The following is a 16803-nucleotide window of genomic DNA, read 5'->3' as shown; positions in this document are numbered from 1 at the left end:
GTCCATGGACAGAGAACATCTGCCTTAACACATAGTGATTGGATGAAGGTGACTGAGTTACCTGCGTCGCTATAAAGGCTGGAGTATGTTCCTGACACTCATCATTACTCAGGAAGCCAATAGGATGAGTATTAAAGTATCTTCTTCAACATTACAGACCTAGTCCAGCATGCCAGGGATAGATGGGAATATTTACAATGATTATTATAATTTTGTATTATTACTATTGACATTCTTACAATGCATTGGATGATGATGTTAACATTAAAAACAAACTAATATAATAATACATCAGTAAATATAGATCTACATAAAAAGTTTCCTGTGTGGCTATAAATACTGGTGTATGTTCCTGACACTTCTTAAAATGGAGGAAACCAATTGGATGAGTGCCGTAATGTCTTCAACATTCATACTTCAATGCTGATAACTACTACTAGCTGTGGCATGGGAACCTTCACAAATGTTTTTTATAATTTTTAGTACTACTATGATTATTGTTATTATTTTTTTCAATTCTTAAGATGATGATGGTAATAATAATAAAAAATAATAAGTCATTAACTGAAGATCTACATAAAAAATGTACCTATATGGCTATATATGCTGGGACAAGTCTACTTGAATTTTGCTAACTACTTCTTGCTATACTAGATAAATGGGACCCTCACAATTATTATAATTATTGTTATTTTTTTTATTATTTCAATACATTGGATGATTATGTTCATAAAAATAACAATAATAATAATAATGTCAGTAGATGAAGTTCTACATTACCTGTGTGCCTATGAATGGGGGGTATGTTCCTGAAACTTTTTAGAACTCATGCCCTGTACACACGACCGGTTTTGCCATCGGAATAAACTCCAAAGGTTTCTTCGACAGAACGGAAATTCCATTCAAGCAGTCTTGCCTACACACGGTCAAACCAAAGTCCGACCAAAGTCCGACCAACGCGGTGACGGGACAGCGCATATGACGGGACTAGAAAAAGGAAGTTCAATAGCCAGTAGCCAATAGCTTCCGTCTCGTACTTGCTTCAGATCATGCGTCGTTTCTGGTCCGTCGGAACAGCATACACATGAGCGGTTTTCCCAATGGGAATTGGTTCCGTCGGAAATATTTAGAACATGTTCTATTTCTAGGTCCGTCAGAATTTTCGAAAAAAAAAAAGTCCGATGAGGCACACACATGATCGGAATATACGATGAAAAGCTTCCGTCGGACTTTTTCTGTCGGACATTTCGCTCGTGTGTACACAGCTTAAGAAAGCTAATTATATGAGTGCTGAAATGTCTTTGGCATTATAGAACAAGTCTAGTTGAATTTTGTTAACTACTACTAGCTATAGCATGACTACATAAATGGGATCCTCACAGTTATTATAATTGTTATTATTTTTTACCATTATTATTTCAATACATTAAATGACTATGTTCATAAAAATAACAATAATAATAATAATAATACTAATAACAATAATAATGTCAGTAGATGAAGGTCTACATTACCTGTGTGCCTATAAATATGGGATATGTTCCTTACACTTTTTAGAACTGAGGAAGACAATTGGATGAGTGCTGAAACGTCTTCAACATGCAGGTAACTGAGTTACTCGGGGTATGTACCTGACAGTAATTAGAACTTCAGAAGACAATTGGATGAGTGTCAAAGAATCTTCAACATTACAAAGCAAGTCCAGTTCAGTGTTGCAAACTACTACAAGCTTAGCATAGCCTGACCGAATAAATGAACCTTCAAAATTATTAGCATAATTATTATTATTTCAATACACTGGAAAATTATCTTAATAATAACAAATAATAATAAGTAAACGAAGATCCCTACATCAGTGGTTCCCAACCTCAGTCCCCCAACAGGTCATGTTTTCAAGAGTTTCTTCACCTTGCACAGGTGATTTAAATCACTGTCCATGGTTTATGACATATATTTTATGTAAAGGAAATTCCCAAAACTTGGCCTGCTGGGGGTATTTGAGGACTGAGATTGGTAACCACTGGTCTACATAAAAAAAAGTCATGGACTAGGTGCAGTTCCCCAGTTGTTAGGATACTACAAGTGTCAGCATGCCATGCTATGCAGTCCTAGTAGGGTAGACTTAGATGTGTAGTAGATCCTACAACAACTGGAACTGTACAAGCCATGTAGTGGGATGAGTTAAGGCTAATGGCTGCGCTCTGTTTCAGCACCAAGGTTAGTGCAGGGACCATGGACAGCTACTTACCGTCTTCATTCTCGTCAAACACCGGAGTTTTGTGCGAGTGGTTGGCCCCCATCATGATCCTCGGGGCTCTTAGCATCCCCAATAAGAAGAGTCCAGCTGTGGAAGAGCATGCGGCATCTCAAGTGAGACAATCCCATCCAGAAACGGAGTCTAGTTCACTTTGTGACCAAGAAGAGGCTCCGCGGGCTGTGTCTTCCCGCACCTAGGCTCCGCAGAATGTCTTCCCGCACCTCTTCTCCGCAGACTGTCTTCCTCTTCCCGCACCTCTTCTCTGAAGGTTTGATGTCGTCCCGCACCTCTTCTCCGCAGACTGTCGTCCCGCACCTCTTCTCTGAAGGTTTTATGTCCACCTCTTGCCTACAGAAGAACAATGAAGAGATGGCCGTCCATAGCCCCAGTCCTCTCCTCGCCCGCAGCACAGATGGCTCACATCAGCAGTGGTCCTGGCTGGAGTGAGCTGCTGGTGGGCTGGGGGATCCTTCCTGTGCACAGAGCCAGCAGGCGCAGCGCAGGAGATCCATCTTTTCCTTGGCACGCTGGAACTGCTTTTGCTATTTACTAACGTGCTGCTCATAGCATATCAATACACGAGAACGGAGGGAGGAGGGGGAGGGGAAGAGAGCTCTAGTATGATCTTAGGGAAATCAGACACGGAAAGAGTATTAACATATTCACAGCTGGAGGTAGGAGCTCAATGCAGAGCAGATAGCTGGCAGCACAGGTTGCAGTGACAGAATAAAGGACTTGATTAATTCCACTCTCTGCAGCCAAGACCTTTCTGTCTTTTGCTTAATACTAGGCAGATACATTATGTTCTCTTCTTTTTTTATTATAATAAAGTTTCGATGAGTTTTGCTGGTAAGATGTGTTCATGCAAAGTCTGCTCTTTAGATTTTTATTATAATAACTTTTGGATGAGCTTTAATGGTAAGATGTGTCCATGCAGGGTCTGTTCTTTTATATTTTTATTATAATAATGTTTGGATGAGCTTTAATGGTAGGATGTGTTCATGCAAGGTCTGCGCTTTATATTTTTATTATAGTAACGTTTGCATGAGTTTTAATAATATGATGTGTGGTATGCGCTTTATATTTTTATTATAATGACTTTTGAAAGAGCTTTAATGGTACAATGTGTCCATGCACAGTCTGTTCTTTTATATTTTTATTATAATAACTTTTGGATGAGCTTAAATGGAATGATGTGTCCATGCAGGGTCTGTTCTTTTATATTTTTATTATAATAACGTTTGGATGAGTTTTAATTGTACGATGTGTATGGGCAAGGTCTGCTCTTTTATATTTTATAAAACACCAAGCTACTCCTTCTCTTTGCTCCTCCCAAGACCTCCTGCTCTCTAGCTCCCTTGTCACCTCCTCCCATGCTCCCCTCCAGGACTTTTCCTGAGCCTCTCCCATTCTATGGAACTTCCTTACACAATCTGCCCTACTATCTTCTACTCTGTTTGCTTTTAGACGATCCCTGAAAACCCTCCTCTTCAGAGAAGCCTATCCTGCCCATACCTATCAACTGTACTTTGATTTTCTCCATCAGATCATCCCCCACAGTTATTACCTTGTGTATCACTTCACCTTCCCTCCTAGATTGTAAGCTGTAACAAGCAGGGGTGGCCCATCCATTAGGGGTGCCCGGGCACTGCCCCCTCTCTCCAGGCCACCCCCCTATATGCAATGGATAGTCAAGATGGAAGTCAGCAGAGCTTCTGCATATTTACTAAGCTCTGGAGCAAATGCACTTGCAGAGTGCACACTGCAGCGGTGGCCCGTCCATTAGGGTCGCCCGGCATGGCCCCCTTTCTCCTCTTCATCCCCTATATGCAGTAGATAGATTCATGCATAGCATGAATCTATCCATGACCACCGCGGCTGCCCCCTATTCATGCGTCCGGCCCCTTCCAGGGCACCGGGCGCATGAATTACAGTGGCCAGGTTTTTTTTTAAGCACCTGATTAAAGCCAGGGGCTCTAATAGGCTTCAAAATAGGGTGGGTTTGGGACGCAGAGAGTTCGCCCAGAGCCCGACCAGGTGTGTTGCAACAGCGAATGAATGTTCACTGTTGCAACACTGATCCTCCTCCCAGCCAATTGGGAAGCGGGTTTGATACCCATCACCCACTTGGCTAAAAGGACAGGCGATCCTATTGGACACATAGGAGAAGGAGAGGTGATGCACGGCAGAAGTGAGGAGGAGAAGAGCCGCTGGCTGATGCCTGGGTGTCCGGTCCCTGCCAATTCCGGGATGCCCGATCCCTGCCGCCGCTCCTCAGATGCCCGCTCTCCCCTGCTCCTCCGATGCCCAACTCCTGCCGCTCCTCAGATGCCCGTTTTTTTCATTAATATTATTATTATAATAACATTTTGATGAGTTTTGATGGGAACATCTGTCCATGCAAGATATGTTCACAAAGCAAAACGAATCCAATGACATTTAAAGCTGAACTCCAGGTATGATTTTTTTAATACATACTTTCATTGGTCCGGCTTGGCACAATGTAAGTGTGCATATCACATACCTGATTGGCAGCTGGGGAAGCTATAAATCACTGTAGAAGTTGGTGTTACTACATTGATAGGAACGATCTCCCAGGTCCTGCTCACGTTCTATACAAGCAGCTTTCCCTCTGCACACTGACCACAGCACACTTGGCTATTCAGAGAATGCCTTGTATTTTTTAAAATGAATACAAAGCATTCTCTGATTAAACAAGGTGGAGATTGTGAAATCACTGTCCCTCATCTAATCAGAGAGTGAATTATATATGTGAACAAAAAAGTACAGGGCATTCAGCGAATGACAGAAGTGGCAAGCAAGTGATTTCCTGTGGCAAATGCACCAAGGGAAGCCGCTCAGTACAGGACCCAGAAGATGGAAGCTACCATTGTAGTAGCACTGACTACTACAGTGATTTTTAGCTTGTGGCTCATCAGGAATACAATATGCATACTTATATTATGCTAAGCTGGATCTATATAAGTAATCAATACAGATCACATCTTCAGCTTTAAATGCTATTGGATTTTTTTTGCTTTGTGAGCAGACCTTGCATGGATACATCTTGCCATCAAAACTTTACTGTAACAAAAAATAAAGAGATCATAATGTATGCAGCTCGTATTAGGTAGAAGACTAAAAGATCAGAAGACAGAAAGGACTGTAAATACACCATAGTTAGAACTACACTAAATTTACAGTTGCTGCTCAAGGTCACCACCAGATCCTCTTATGTAGCAACTGCTTGGAGTGCAGACAAGGACAACGCTCATCACAGCTCTAGACATCTATTGGAAAATGGAAAAGTCCTGGAAGTTGCACATCTCTGCAAAACCCCATAAGAAGGTGTATGACAGCCTCAGCCTGGGCTCCAACTAGGCCATGCCCCCATGTATAGGCAAGGCCTGGTTTGAGCCCGGGCTGAGGCTGCCATATACCTTCTTACAGGGTTTTGAAGAGATGTGCAACTTCCAGGACCTTTCCCTTTGCCACGCCATAGTTAGATGCCACCTGTCCTGACCTGGACTGTAAAGGACTGGCACAGTCTTTAAAGAAAAACCTGAATTAGGAGACGTGGTGGCTGATACATATATTTTTGATATGCTGGTTGCCTGTCTGTTTCCAGACTCAGTGCCTTCTTAATGAACTACCCAGGAGGAATTGTGCTGCCAGTTTGAAAATGACTTGCTAAGCTATTGCTAGACTTGCCAGGCTTCACAGGATTGTTGCACAATTGCAGCAAGTCCGCATTGCATGATTTCAGATCAACTTTCTTTGCAAACATTCTGCAAGTCTGATGCAAATTCTGGTTAAGTTATGTTGTGCAATAGTCATCCCACCACAGGGGTCACTGTGGCTGAATTTTCATGCTCTAGACTTGAAGAGCTCTTTCTGTAGACTCACCGCTGCAACTTTGCTCTTGCTAGAGACTTGCCACACAAATTTGCCACAAATTGGAAAAGTGTCAACTAGGACTTGCGTACAACTTGGCAGTAAAAATGTGCAGCAAGTTAACAGATTTACAATTCAGCACTACCACACATTTGTGGCAAGTTATCCTTGCTATCTGGGAGATACCCTAACTCACAAATTCAGAGGCAGATGCACCATTTGTACAAACAATCCTCCTCTTGTTTCTATTTCTACGGTAGATGAGAAATGGTGAGACAATTTTTATGATTTCTAATTGTCCCCCATAATTGAATAGAAACTCAAAAATGTTCTCCTTTAAAACAATTTAAGCATTTGGATCAGTATGACTGCCCTTCCAGGAAAATTGCACTTTCAGTAGAAAGGTCAGTAATGACAGTCTGTACATGTCCATAGTACATGTCTCCTTTAGTTTTCAAGTTGTGTCAACAGGTGCAACTGACCAAATGTGATATATCCAGTAATGAATGACTCATTTTGCAAATCAATAATTCAACTGTCTTCAAACTGTTTGACTTTCTTTAATGGATATATGAAGATCCAACTAGTGGAGAATACAATTCATAAATCGAGGTGGTCCCCTGAAGACGTGTGCACAAAACGAGTAGGGGGGAGCCTGAAATTCTGACATCACGCATCTGGTTCCCGGAGCGGCGGCCGTCTTGGTATGTTCGGCCATGTTTTATTTTGCATTATCCATGTGAAAATCTTTTAATATGCATGTCTTTTAAGTTGAATAAAAGTCATACACCATATATGATCTTTGGGCTCCATGAGTGGAGCTACTTCCTGTATAGGATGATTTGTCCAGACGTGTCTGACTTCTGCTGGATCTGTCTACTGTGGGGATCAGGAAGGGGGTCCTGAATGTTAACTATATCAAGCAGATTTCTGTGCTTAATGTAAAATGGGGGCGTAGACTAACTATTCTCTTACCTGAGCTAATGTGTATGTGTATATTAATGATATTAAGGGGCCGCCTGTCATGAAGTTTGGGAAACTTGATTATGAAAGAAAAATGTAAAGTGAACCGCGCGCCCTACTCTTTTACAAAACATATATCTCATAGATAAAAAATTAGTGCAATATCATAAACAACCACTAGGTGTCCCTAGCAGATATATCATAAACAACCACTAGTAGTAGTACTAGTAGTAGTAGGTGAGGTTGAAAAAAGACACAAGTCCATCAAGTACAACCTATGTGTGTGATTATATGTCAGTATTACATTGTATATCCCTGTATGTTGTGGTCGTTCAGGTGCTTATCTAATAGTTTCTTTTAACTATCGATGCTCCCCGCTGAGACCACCGCCTGACCAGAGCCTTGTAGAGTGGGAGAATTATCGTTTTATCTCTGGAGTTGATCCCCTTTTTAATGCATGCCAATATTCTGTTTGCTTTGTTAGCAGCAGCTTGGTATTGCATGCCATTGCTGAGCCTATCATCTACTAGGACCCCCAGGTCCTTTTCCATCCTAGATTCCCTCAGAGGTTCTCCCCCCAGTGTATAGATTGCATTCATATTTTTGCCACCTAAGTGCATTATTTTACATTTTTCTACAGTGAACCTGCTAGGTGTCCCTAGCAGAAATATCATAAGCAACCACTAGGTGGCCCTAGCAGGTTGCTAACCGTGTACAAAAGTGGTAATAATAATTAAACATATATATATATATATATATATAAGTGTCACCAGATTTTTCCAATGTGTGATAATAACTTCATAACACAGTGCCCAAAAAATAAATTGATATTGTGTTCAAAATTCAATTGTTTCATGGGTGGACAATGTCCCATCTCACAATTTTGAAAAAAAAAAATACTTTATTCTATAAAACACATCCAATAAAAAATGTAAAAAATAAAATTTCTTCATGAATTTAGGCCAATTTGGACTCTGCTACATGTTTTTGGTAAAAAAAAAATCCCAATAAGTGTATATTGGTTGGTTTGCGCAAAAGTTATAGGGTCTACAAAATAGGGGATAGATTTATGGAATTTCATTTTTTATGTTTTTTACTAGTAATGGCAGTGATCAGCGATTTTTAGCAGGGTTGCGACATTGCGGCAGACAAATCGGACACTAAGTGACACTTTTTGGGGACCAGTGACACCAATACAGTGATCAGTGCTTAAAAAAATGCACTGTCACTGTACTAATGACACTAGCAGGGAAAGGGTTAACATCAGGGGCGATCAAAGGGTTAAATGTGTTCCCTGGGGGTGCTTGCTAACTGTGTGGGTGGTGCTCTGATTGGGGCCGGACCAGCTGATTGGCTCCTGCTGTGTCCAGATCCAGAAGAGCAAAATCACTTACCTGTACGTGATTTTGCACAGAAGAGCTGCCGCCCCGCAGTATATGTACATGCGGCGGTCGGCGAGTTGTTAAAAAACAGCGAAGCATCCACATAAACACACACGGCAGCCGTCAGCACCAGCCTGCTCATTTGGAATGAGTTTAAAGAAGAGGCTCCACCCAATGCGTTTCCTGTAACAGGCGTCAACTGGAAAGGAGGCATCAACTGGGAAATGGAGCCATTTCTGTGACATCATTCTGAACGAGCAGGCTGGTGGTGAGCACTGCTGTTTGTGTTTATGTGGTTGCATTGCTGGTTTTAATCTGTATAACTGTAAGCCCTATACACACGATCGGATTTTCCGATGGGAAATGTTGGGTGTCAAGCTGTTGGCGGAAAATCCGACCGTATGTATGCTCCATCGGACAATTTGTCCATTCCGCCAACAAATGTTGGCTAGCATATCTTCAGATTTTCCGCCAACAAATGTCTGTTGTCGGATTTTCTGATCGTGTGTACACAAGTTTGTCGGACAAAAGTCCAAAGTACAAACATGCATGCTCGGAAGCAGAAGTGGTCGGTCTTGTAAACTAGCGCTTGTAATGGAGAATTAACATTCGCGACGTGGCAAATTATGAAATCTCGAAATGCTGCTTTGCTGGTGATACTGATGGAGTTATTGCAAACGAATTTTCAAAGGCTTTTTTTTCTAGTGATATCAAAAATAATATATATATTTTTTTTAATTTGCCGCAAGTTACCACAACACCATTATCCCGTCGTTTTTAAGATCAAAGATACAACAATGTTGGTGTCCCTTGTCAATTTTACATTGTATTTTTTAAAATGTAACTGCCTACTCCCAAACTGTCATTTGAAGTAACACACATAGCCAAGTATTATTCTCCACAATTTTTTTATCGTGCATTAAAAAAAAAAATTAGACATGCTATCTGCCAATAGAACTTAACCAAAAAGTGCATTCTATGCATCCAAAAATATAGAAAATATACCAAATCAAATCATTATTCAACCAAAAAAATTATGTCAAAGCAATAACTCCAGGGCCAACAATAACACGTTACCTCCTCTGATTCCGCAACATGTCTGGTTGATGAACGGACACTCAGAAACGAACTGAAAAGTATGAAACGAAAAGTGCAAACCGAAAAGCGCTAAATGAAAAACGCAAAAAGAAAAGCGCGAATCAACACTCACCAAATTTCTACTAACACAAAATTAGCAGAAGGAGCCCAAAGGGTGCTGCTAAAGAGCTGAAAAACCACGTAGTACGTCACTACGTTCGTAATTGTTGGCCAACATTTGTGTGACCGTGTTTATGCAAGACAAGTTTGAGCCAACATCCTTCGGACAAAATTCCACAGATTTGGTGGCCAACAATCCGATCGTGTGTACGGGAAATAAGTGTAATCTGTGCTTTTAATAAATGCTCTTTTAAAACATATTACACTACGACATTTTACTCTTTCTCTGCATATGTGGGGAGTGATTATCATCCGACTTCCCATTATCTGATAAATTGGAAACATCGGTGTGATCGCAGGTGGAACAGAAAGCCCTCCTAGTTTGGATGCTGAATCGTTTTGGATATTCCTAAGCGAGTGTAATCTCTATACAGTAAAACCTTGTTTTGCGAGCATAATTTGTTCTAGAAACATGCTTGTAATCCAAAGCACTTGTATATCAAAGCATTTTTTTACAGGGTATAAAAGAGAAGAAAGGCACCTCTAAGTGTAGCAATAAGTTGCTAAATGTTGTACCTTCATTAACCACTTGCTTACTGGGCACTTAAACTCCCCTCCTGCCCAGACCAATTTTCAGATTTCAGCGCTGTCGCACTTTGAATGACAATTGCGCGGTCATGCTACACTGCACCCTGATGAAATTTCTATAATTTTTTTCCCACAAATAGAGCTTTCTTTTGGTGGTATTTAATCACAGCTGGGGTTTTTATTTTTTACTAAACAAACAAAAAAAGATGGAAATTTTTGAAAAAAAAAAAATCATGTTTAATAGTTAGTTATAAAATTTTGCAAACAGGTAATTTTTCTCCTTCATTGGTATGCGCTGATGAGGCAGCACTGGTGGGCACTGATAGGCTGCACTGATGGGCACGGATAGGCACAGTTAAGGCGGCACTGATAGGCACAGTTAAGGCGGCACTGATAGGCACATTTAAGGCGGCACTGATAGGGACAGTTAAGGCCGCACTGATAGGCACAGATAAGGCGGTACTGATGGGCACAGATAAGGCGGCACTGATGGGCGCTGATGGGTGGCACGGATGGGTGGCACAGATAGGTGGCACAGATGGGCACTGATGGGTACCACTGATGGGGGGCACTGGTGGGCGGCACTGATGGGGGGCACTGATGGGTGGCACTGATGGGCAGTGATGGGCGGCACTGATGGGCAGTGATGGGCGGCACTGATGGGCACTTATGGGCACTGGTAGGTGACACTGATGGGCACTGATAGGTTGCACTGATGTGGGTGCTGATGGGTGGCACTGATGTGGGTGCTGATGGGTGGCACTGATGTGGGTGCTGATGGGTGGCACTGTGGGCACTGATGGGTGGCACTGTGGGCACTGATGGGTGGCACTGTGGGCACTGATTGATGGCACTGTGGGCACTGATTGATGGCACTGTGGGCACTGATGGGTGACGCTGGTAGGCGGCACTGCTGCCTATTGCTCTGTATCAGAAGAGCGCCGTGATCGGGACTAATGTCCCGATCACGGCCGCCGGTGATCGGGTTTCTTTTTTCCTCCTCACGCTGTCAGCGCGAGGAGGAAAAATAGCCGATTACCGGCTCTGTTTACATCACATGATCAGCTGTCATTGGCTGACAGCTGATCATGTGGTAAGGGGTCGGGACCGACCCCTTACTCTGATCTGTGATTAGGCGAGTCTCATAGACTCGCTGATTACCGAGCGCGCCGCACGCGCCCTGCAGGGGGCACACAGGCCGCTCGTGCACGGGACGACGTCAATAGACGTAGTCCCGGCAATTTAGATCCGCACTGTTGCCGTCATTTGGCAATGGCCCGGATCTGAAGCGGTTAAATGTAACCATATTGCTACACTTAGAGGTTCCTCTCTTCTTTTTTATACACAGTTGTGACATGACGCTACTCTTATATCAAGACATCGCTTGTATATCAAGGCAAAATTTATTAAAACATTTTGCTTGTCTTGCAAAACGCTCTCAAACCAAGTTACTCTCAAACCAAGGTTTTACTGTAGTTTGAGATCTGCCATTTCTGGTAAGAAATTTGGTGAAGGCACTCATCTGAGCACCGTCTGTCATGTATGGTCTATGACACAGACACACACTGGAATTCCGTTATAGGATCGGATGTTTGTTTAAATACGACATTTTACAGTTTTCCCAATTCAGTTGAAACTCATCTAGCTGTCTGGTCTGCTTGCTGAATTTCCAGATTCCAAAATATTTCAACAAAGAATTGCTCAGCAACCACATATGAGTTCTTTTACCAACAATCTTTAATATTTTATTAATGATATCAACGAATATTATGACCAAAGCAAAGCACTTCCCTACAGTTGCCTGTTATGTATCTATTAAATACAACTTTATACATTAGATCTATCATTCTGTTTAATTACCTGTGACTTGAATTAACATTACTGGTGCTGACCAATGAGGATATTGGAGAATGGGGAGATGTGGTATCACACAAGTCTTGAAGAGGTTGTCATATTACACTGTTCTCTGTTTACAACAATTTACTAAGATTCCGCGTGTCCCAGAAATTCACCCAGATATACCTTGTGTTTAATACATTTCCTGGCAGTCACATTACAGGAACTCTCACCACAATTTGACCCGTGCAGGCAGACACAATTTGATTAGTGTATGACAGGTCCCATCATTCATTTCAATGTAAGTGGGGTCAAATTGTGGGCATGTAATGCAATCTTAGTAGTTTACATTAATTTTCAATCAGAAAAACTATTTTAAATTATGACAAAAATTTTAAGTATATGGGTTTCTGTAAAGCAATTCTGATATTAAGATTTGTACAGAGAAGTTCTATTTGAACCAGGGCATTAAAGCCCAACTCCAGGAAACTTAGACTCCTTTCACACTGGAGGCGTTTTTCAGGCGCTAAGAAAAGGGCTAAAAATACCGTCTGTAAAGAGCCTGAAAAACGCCTTCCCTGCAGCCCCAGTGTGAAAGCCTGAGTGCTTTCACACTGGAGCTGTGTGCTTGGCAGGACATTAGAAAAAGTCCTGCAAGCAGCATCTATGGAGCAGTTTAGGAGCGGTGTATACACTGCTCCTCCACCGCCACTGCCCATTAAAAATGCATGGGCACCTCTTTACCGCTAATGTGCCCCGCTGGCAGTGTGAAAGGGGTCTTAAAAATGAGCCCTTTCGGTGGGGCTGCACCCACGCAGGAAGGGTTCATTTTGATTTAGGTCAAAGGAACATAAAAAAGAAGTTCTGCTTACCCACTCCTCTGCATCTCTATGCTGTTAGACTGGCCCCTGCAGTGTGCTCTCCCCCCATGCTCTGGCAGTCTAAGGTCCTGATGTCATCAAGACCAACGTAGGGTACATACAGTATCTCACAAAAGTGAGTACACCCCCTCACATTTTTTAAATTATTTTACTATATCTTTTCATGTGACGACACTAAAGAAATTACACTTTGCTACAATGTAATGTGGTGAGTGTACAGCTTGTATAACACTGTAAATTTGCTGTCCTCTCTAAACCGCTGGCAACAATAGTGAGTACACCCCTAAGTGAAAATGTCCAAATTGGGCCCAATTAGCCATTTTCCCTCCCCGGTATCATGTGACTTGTTAGTGTTACAAGGTCTCAGGTGTGAATGGGGGAGCAGGTGTGTTAAATTTGGTGTTATCACTCTCACTCTCTCATACTGGTCACTGGAAGTTCAACATGGCAAAGAACTCCCTGAGGATCTGAAAAAATGAATTTTTGCTCTATATAAAGATGGCCTAGGCTATAAGGAAATTGTCAAGACCCTGAAACTGAGCTACAGCATGGTGGCCAAGACCATACAGCGGTTTAACAGGACAGGTTCCACTCAGAACAGGCCCCTCCATTATCGACCAAAGAAGTTGAGTGCACGTGCTCAGCGTCACATCCAGAGTTTGTGTTTGGGAAATAAACGTATGAGTGCTGCCAGCATTGCTGCAGAGGCTGGGGGGGTCAGACTGTCAATGATCAGACCATACGCCGCACACTGCATCAAATTGGTCCGCATGACTGACATCCCAGAAGGAGGCTTCTTCTAAAGATGATGCACAAGAAAGCCCGCAAACAGTTTGCTGAAGGCAAGCAGACTAAGGACATGGATTACTGGAACCACGTCCTGTGATCTGATGAGACCAAGATAAACGTATTTGGTTCAGATGGTGTCAATCGTGTGTGGCGGCAACCAGGTGAGGAGTATAAAGACAAGTGTGTCTTGCCTACAGTCAAGCATGGTGGTGGGAGTGTCTGGGGCTGCATGAGTGCTGCCGACACTGGGGAGCTACATGAATGCCAAAATGAACTGTGACATGCTGAAGCCGATCATGACCCCCTCCCTTGGGAGACTGGGCCGCAGGGCAGTATTCCAACATGATAACGACCCCAAACACACCTCCAAGACGACCACTGCCTTGCTAAAGTAGCTGAGGGTAAAGGTGATGGACTGGCCAAGCATGTCTCCAGACCTAAATACTATTAAGCATCTGTGGGGCATCCTCAAATGGAAGGTGGACTAACTCAAGGTCTCTAACATTCACCAGCTCTGTGATGCCATCATGGAGGAGTGGAAGAGAACTCCAGTGGCAATCTGTGAAGCTCTGGTGAACTCCATGCCCAAGAGGGTTAAGGGAGTGCTGGAAAATAATGGTGGCCACACAATGTTGACACTTTGGGCCCAATTTGGATATTTTCACTTAGGGGTGTACTCACTTTTGTTGCCAGCGGTTTAGACATTAATGGCTGTGTGTGGAGTTATTTTGAGGGGACAGCAAATTTACACTGTTATACAAGCTGTACACTCACTACTTTACATTTTATCAAAGTGTCATTTCTTCAGTGTTGTCACATGAAAAGATAGAATAAAATATTTACAAAAATGTGAGGGGTGTACTCACTTTTGTGAGATACTTACCGTAGCACTGTAAAAGACGTGATGATGCTGAGGGACAGTCCATAAGTGTTTCCCTGTTCCTGAAATAAATGACTTACAGTAGGCTAAATGCACACTGGGCATGGGGTCTGGCATTTAGCTGCAGGTGGAGGGCACAGGCGCACCATGCAGCCTTGTTCAATTAAGCTTTGAAAATGAAGGGTAGAAGCTGATAGATTACTATGCACATCTGCTCCAGATTCTGGCTGCTCCAATCTTAGTAAATTCCCCTGTTTGAGAGGCTGACAGCTGCTGTGGCTGGACAGAGCTGGGAAGTGCACTAAGCAGTTCAAACGTTTAGGGCTAGTTCACAAATAGCGCGATGACTAGCATTTTTCTGCAAAAAACAATTGTTTTCTATGTGTCCTATTCACATTGCAATGCAGCCCAGAGCTGCGCTGCAGTGAGCTGCAATAAAATGCAGCCATGCTGTATTTTATGACAGCGTAGAGGACGGAATTCAATGTCAATGTACAGCAGCAGGTTGACATGAATGAAGTGTCATTTTGTACACTTCAAATAAAGTTGAGCAAAAAAAAAAAAGAACTGTGTGATGCACTGAAACGTGAATCACACCGCCCCCTACTGCCGGCTTAATGCAGTCAGAATGAGCGGCTGCTGTACACTAAGCTGTAAGCCTTTGTTTAAGCGGAATGGGTGCTGGTACCGGGACCACAGCAGGAGTACAGAATAGCTATACCATAGTAAATATGATATAGCTCAGTGATATACAATTAGCGGACCTACAGCTGTTTCAAAACTACAAGTCCCATCATGCCTCTGCCTCTGGGTGTCATACTTGTGGCTGTCAGAGTCTTGCAATGCCTCATGGGACTTGTAGTTCAGCAACAGCTGGTGGTCTGCTAATTACATATGCCTGGTATAGCTGATACCACCAGCTATCCAACGAACAAACCTTCAGAGATTCACAATTAACAAGAAAATAGGCGTCCCAGTAGCAGCCCATCTCTGCAGTACAGTGCAGTACCTCTGATAATAAAGCCCATCCTTCCTCAAGCCTTTGATCAAAAGTAGACAGAGTAGACACCTCAGGTGACAAGTTTGCCTGGACTTCTAATCTTCTAGCCAATTAGCCCACTAACACTTTTAAATTATATTATTCTTACTATTCAAGCGTGTCAAGAAAAATAATTGCATGTCATCAATGGTTGTGTTTCACTGCTTCTCTGGTATGTGAAAACTTCAAAAAGACTCTCATAAGAGGTGAGGATTGTGCTTGGACTTCTTATCTTTGATACCCAAATAACACGTTTACACTGGATTCCTATTTCTATAGCCTAACCCTTTTTTCAAAAAATATGCATATTTAATTGTTCCTCCTTGTGACTCTGTGTATAATTGCCTCCAGCATTGCTCCTGTTTCTTTTTCCCAGAGGCTGCCATTTTGCTGAAGCCCAGAGCCCCCAGAGCAGCAGTAAATATTTAGCCTTTCAGCAGATTGGCCTCTATTGAATCTGCTTTGCGGTGCAATGGCAAAAATGTAGAGCAACTGAGCATGTGTAGCAGAGTGAGACAGTGTAATACTGGATTTTAAACAGTATAGGCAGTCATTTTTTTATGTTTTATATAGCTATACCTGCAAAAGAGGCCAGCTTGAAGTGATCTTCCTAGATTGTAAGCTCTAATGAGCCCCCTCTAAATACCTCCTGTATTGTTGTATTGTAACTGTACTGTCTGCCCTCATCATGTAAAGCGCTGCACAAACTGTTGGCGCTATATAAATCCTGTATAATAATAATAATCTAGCAGAACTTAATGTTCTGACTAAAGTTCCACTTTAAAAAGTTAGTTTACCTTTTCAGAAAAAAATAAAAGGTGAGATGCGCTGTCAGTGCCCATGCAGCTGATCCAGTGGTCCAAGAATCCAAACTCTCTACTATTCTCCTTTTATTCTGTGCAGCACTTCAGGGACAGACCAAAGCAAATCACTGTGTAGGCACTAACCAATCAGAGTCTCTCTGGTCCATCCCAGAAGAACTGCACACAGAAGAAGGAGAAGGGATTTCAAATCCCCAAACCGTTGGACCAGCTGAGTGTACACTGACAGCTCATCCCCCACAGAGGTAAGTACAGTGGGGACCAGGGGTGGGAGAG

At 42.5% G+C, this 16803-nt stretch overlaps 1 protein-coding gene across 2 annotated transcripts in view; it reads right to left on the bottom strand.

The window, feature by feature from the left end:
• STK32B (serine/threonine kinase 32B) overlaps positions 1-2939 on the bottom strand; it is a 335065-nt gene extending 332126 nt beyond the window's left edge. Inside the window, exon 1 of one of the 2 annotated variants that reach the window (XM_073610257.1) lies at positions 2249-2939. In XM_073610257.1, coding sequence (XP_073466358.1) covers positions 2249-2257 — 9 coding nt within the window. In that variant the 5' untranslated portion in view covers positions 2258-2939. The remainder of the gene's footprint in view (positions 1-2248) is intronic. The other variant, XM_073610249.1, reaches the window with a different exon arrangement.
• Positions 2940-16803: the final 13864 nt, after the last annotated feature.

Source organism: Aquarana catesbeiana, linkage group LG01 (genome assembly GCF_042186555.1).
Source record: "Aquarana catesbeiana isolate 2022-GZ linkage group LG01, ASM4218655v1, whole genome shotgun sequence".
In the NCBI taxonomy this organism is placed as follows: Eukaryota; Metazoa; Chordata; class Amphibia; order Anura; family Ranidae; genus Aquarana; species Aquarana catesbeiana.
Note: the sequence above shows the minus strand (reverse complement) of the source record. Positions and strands in the feature narration are given on the sequence as shown.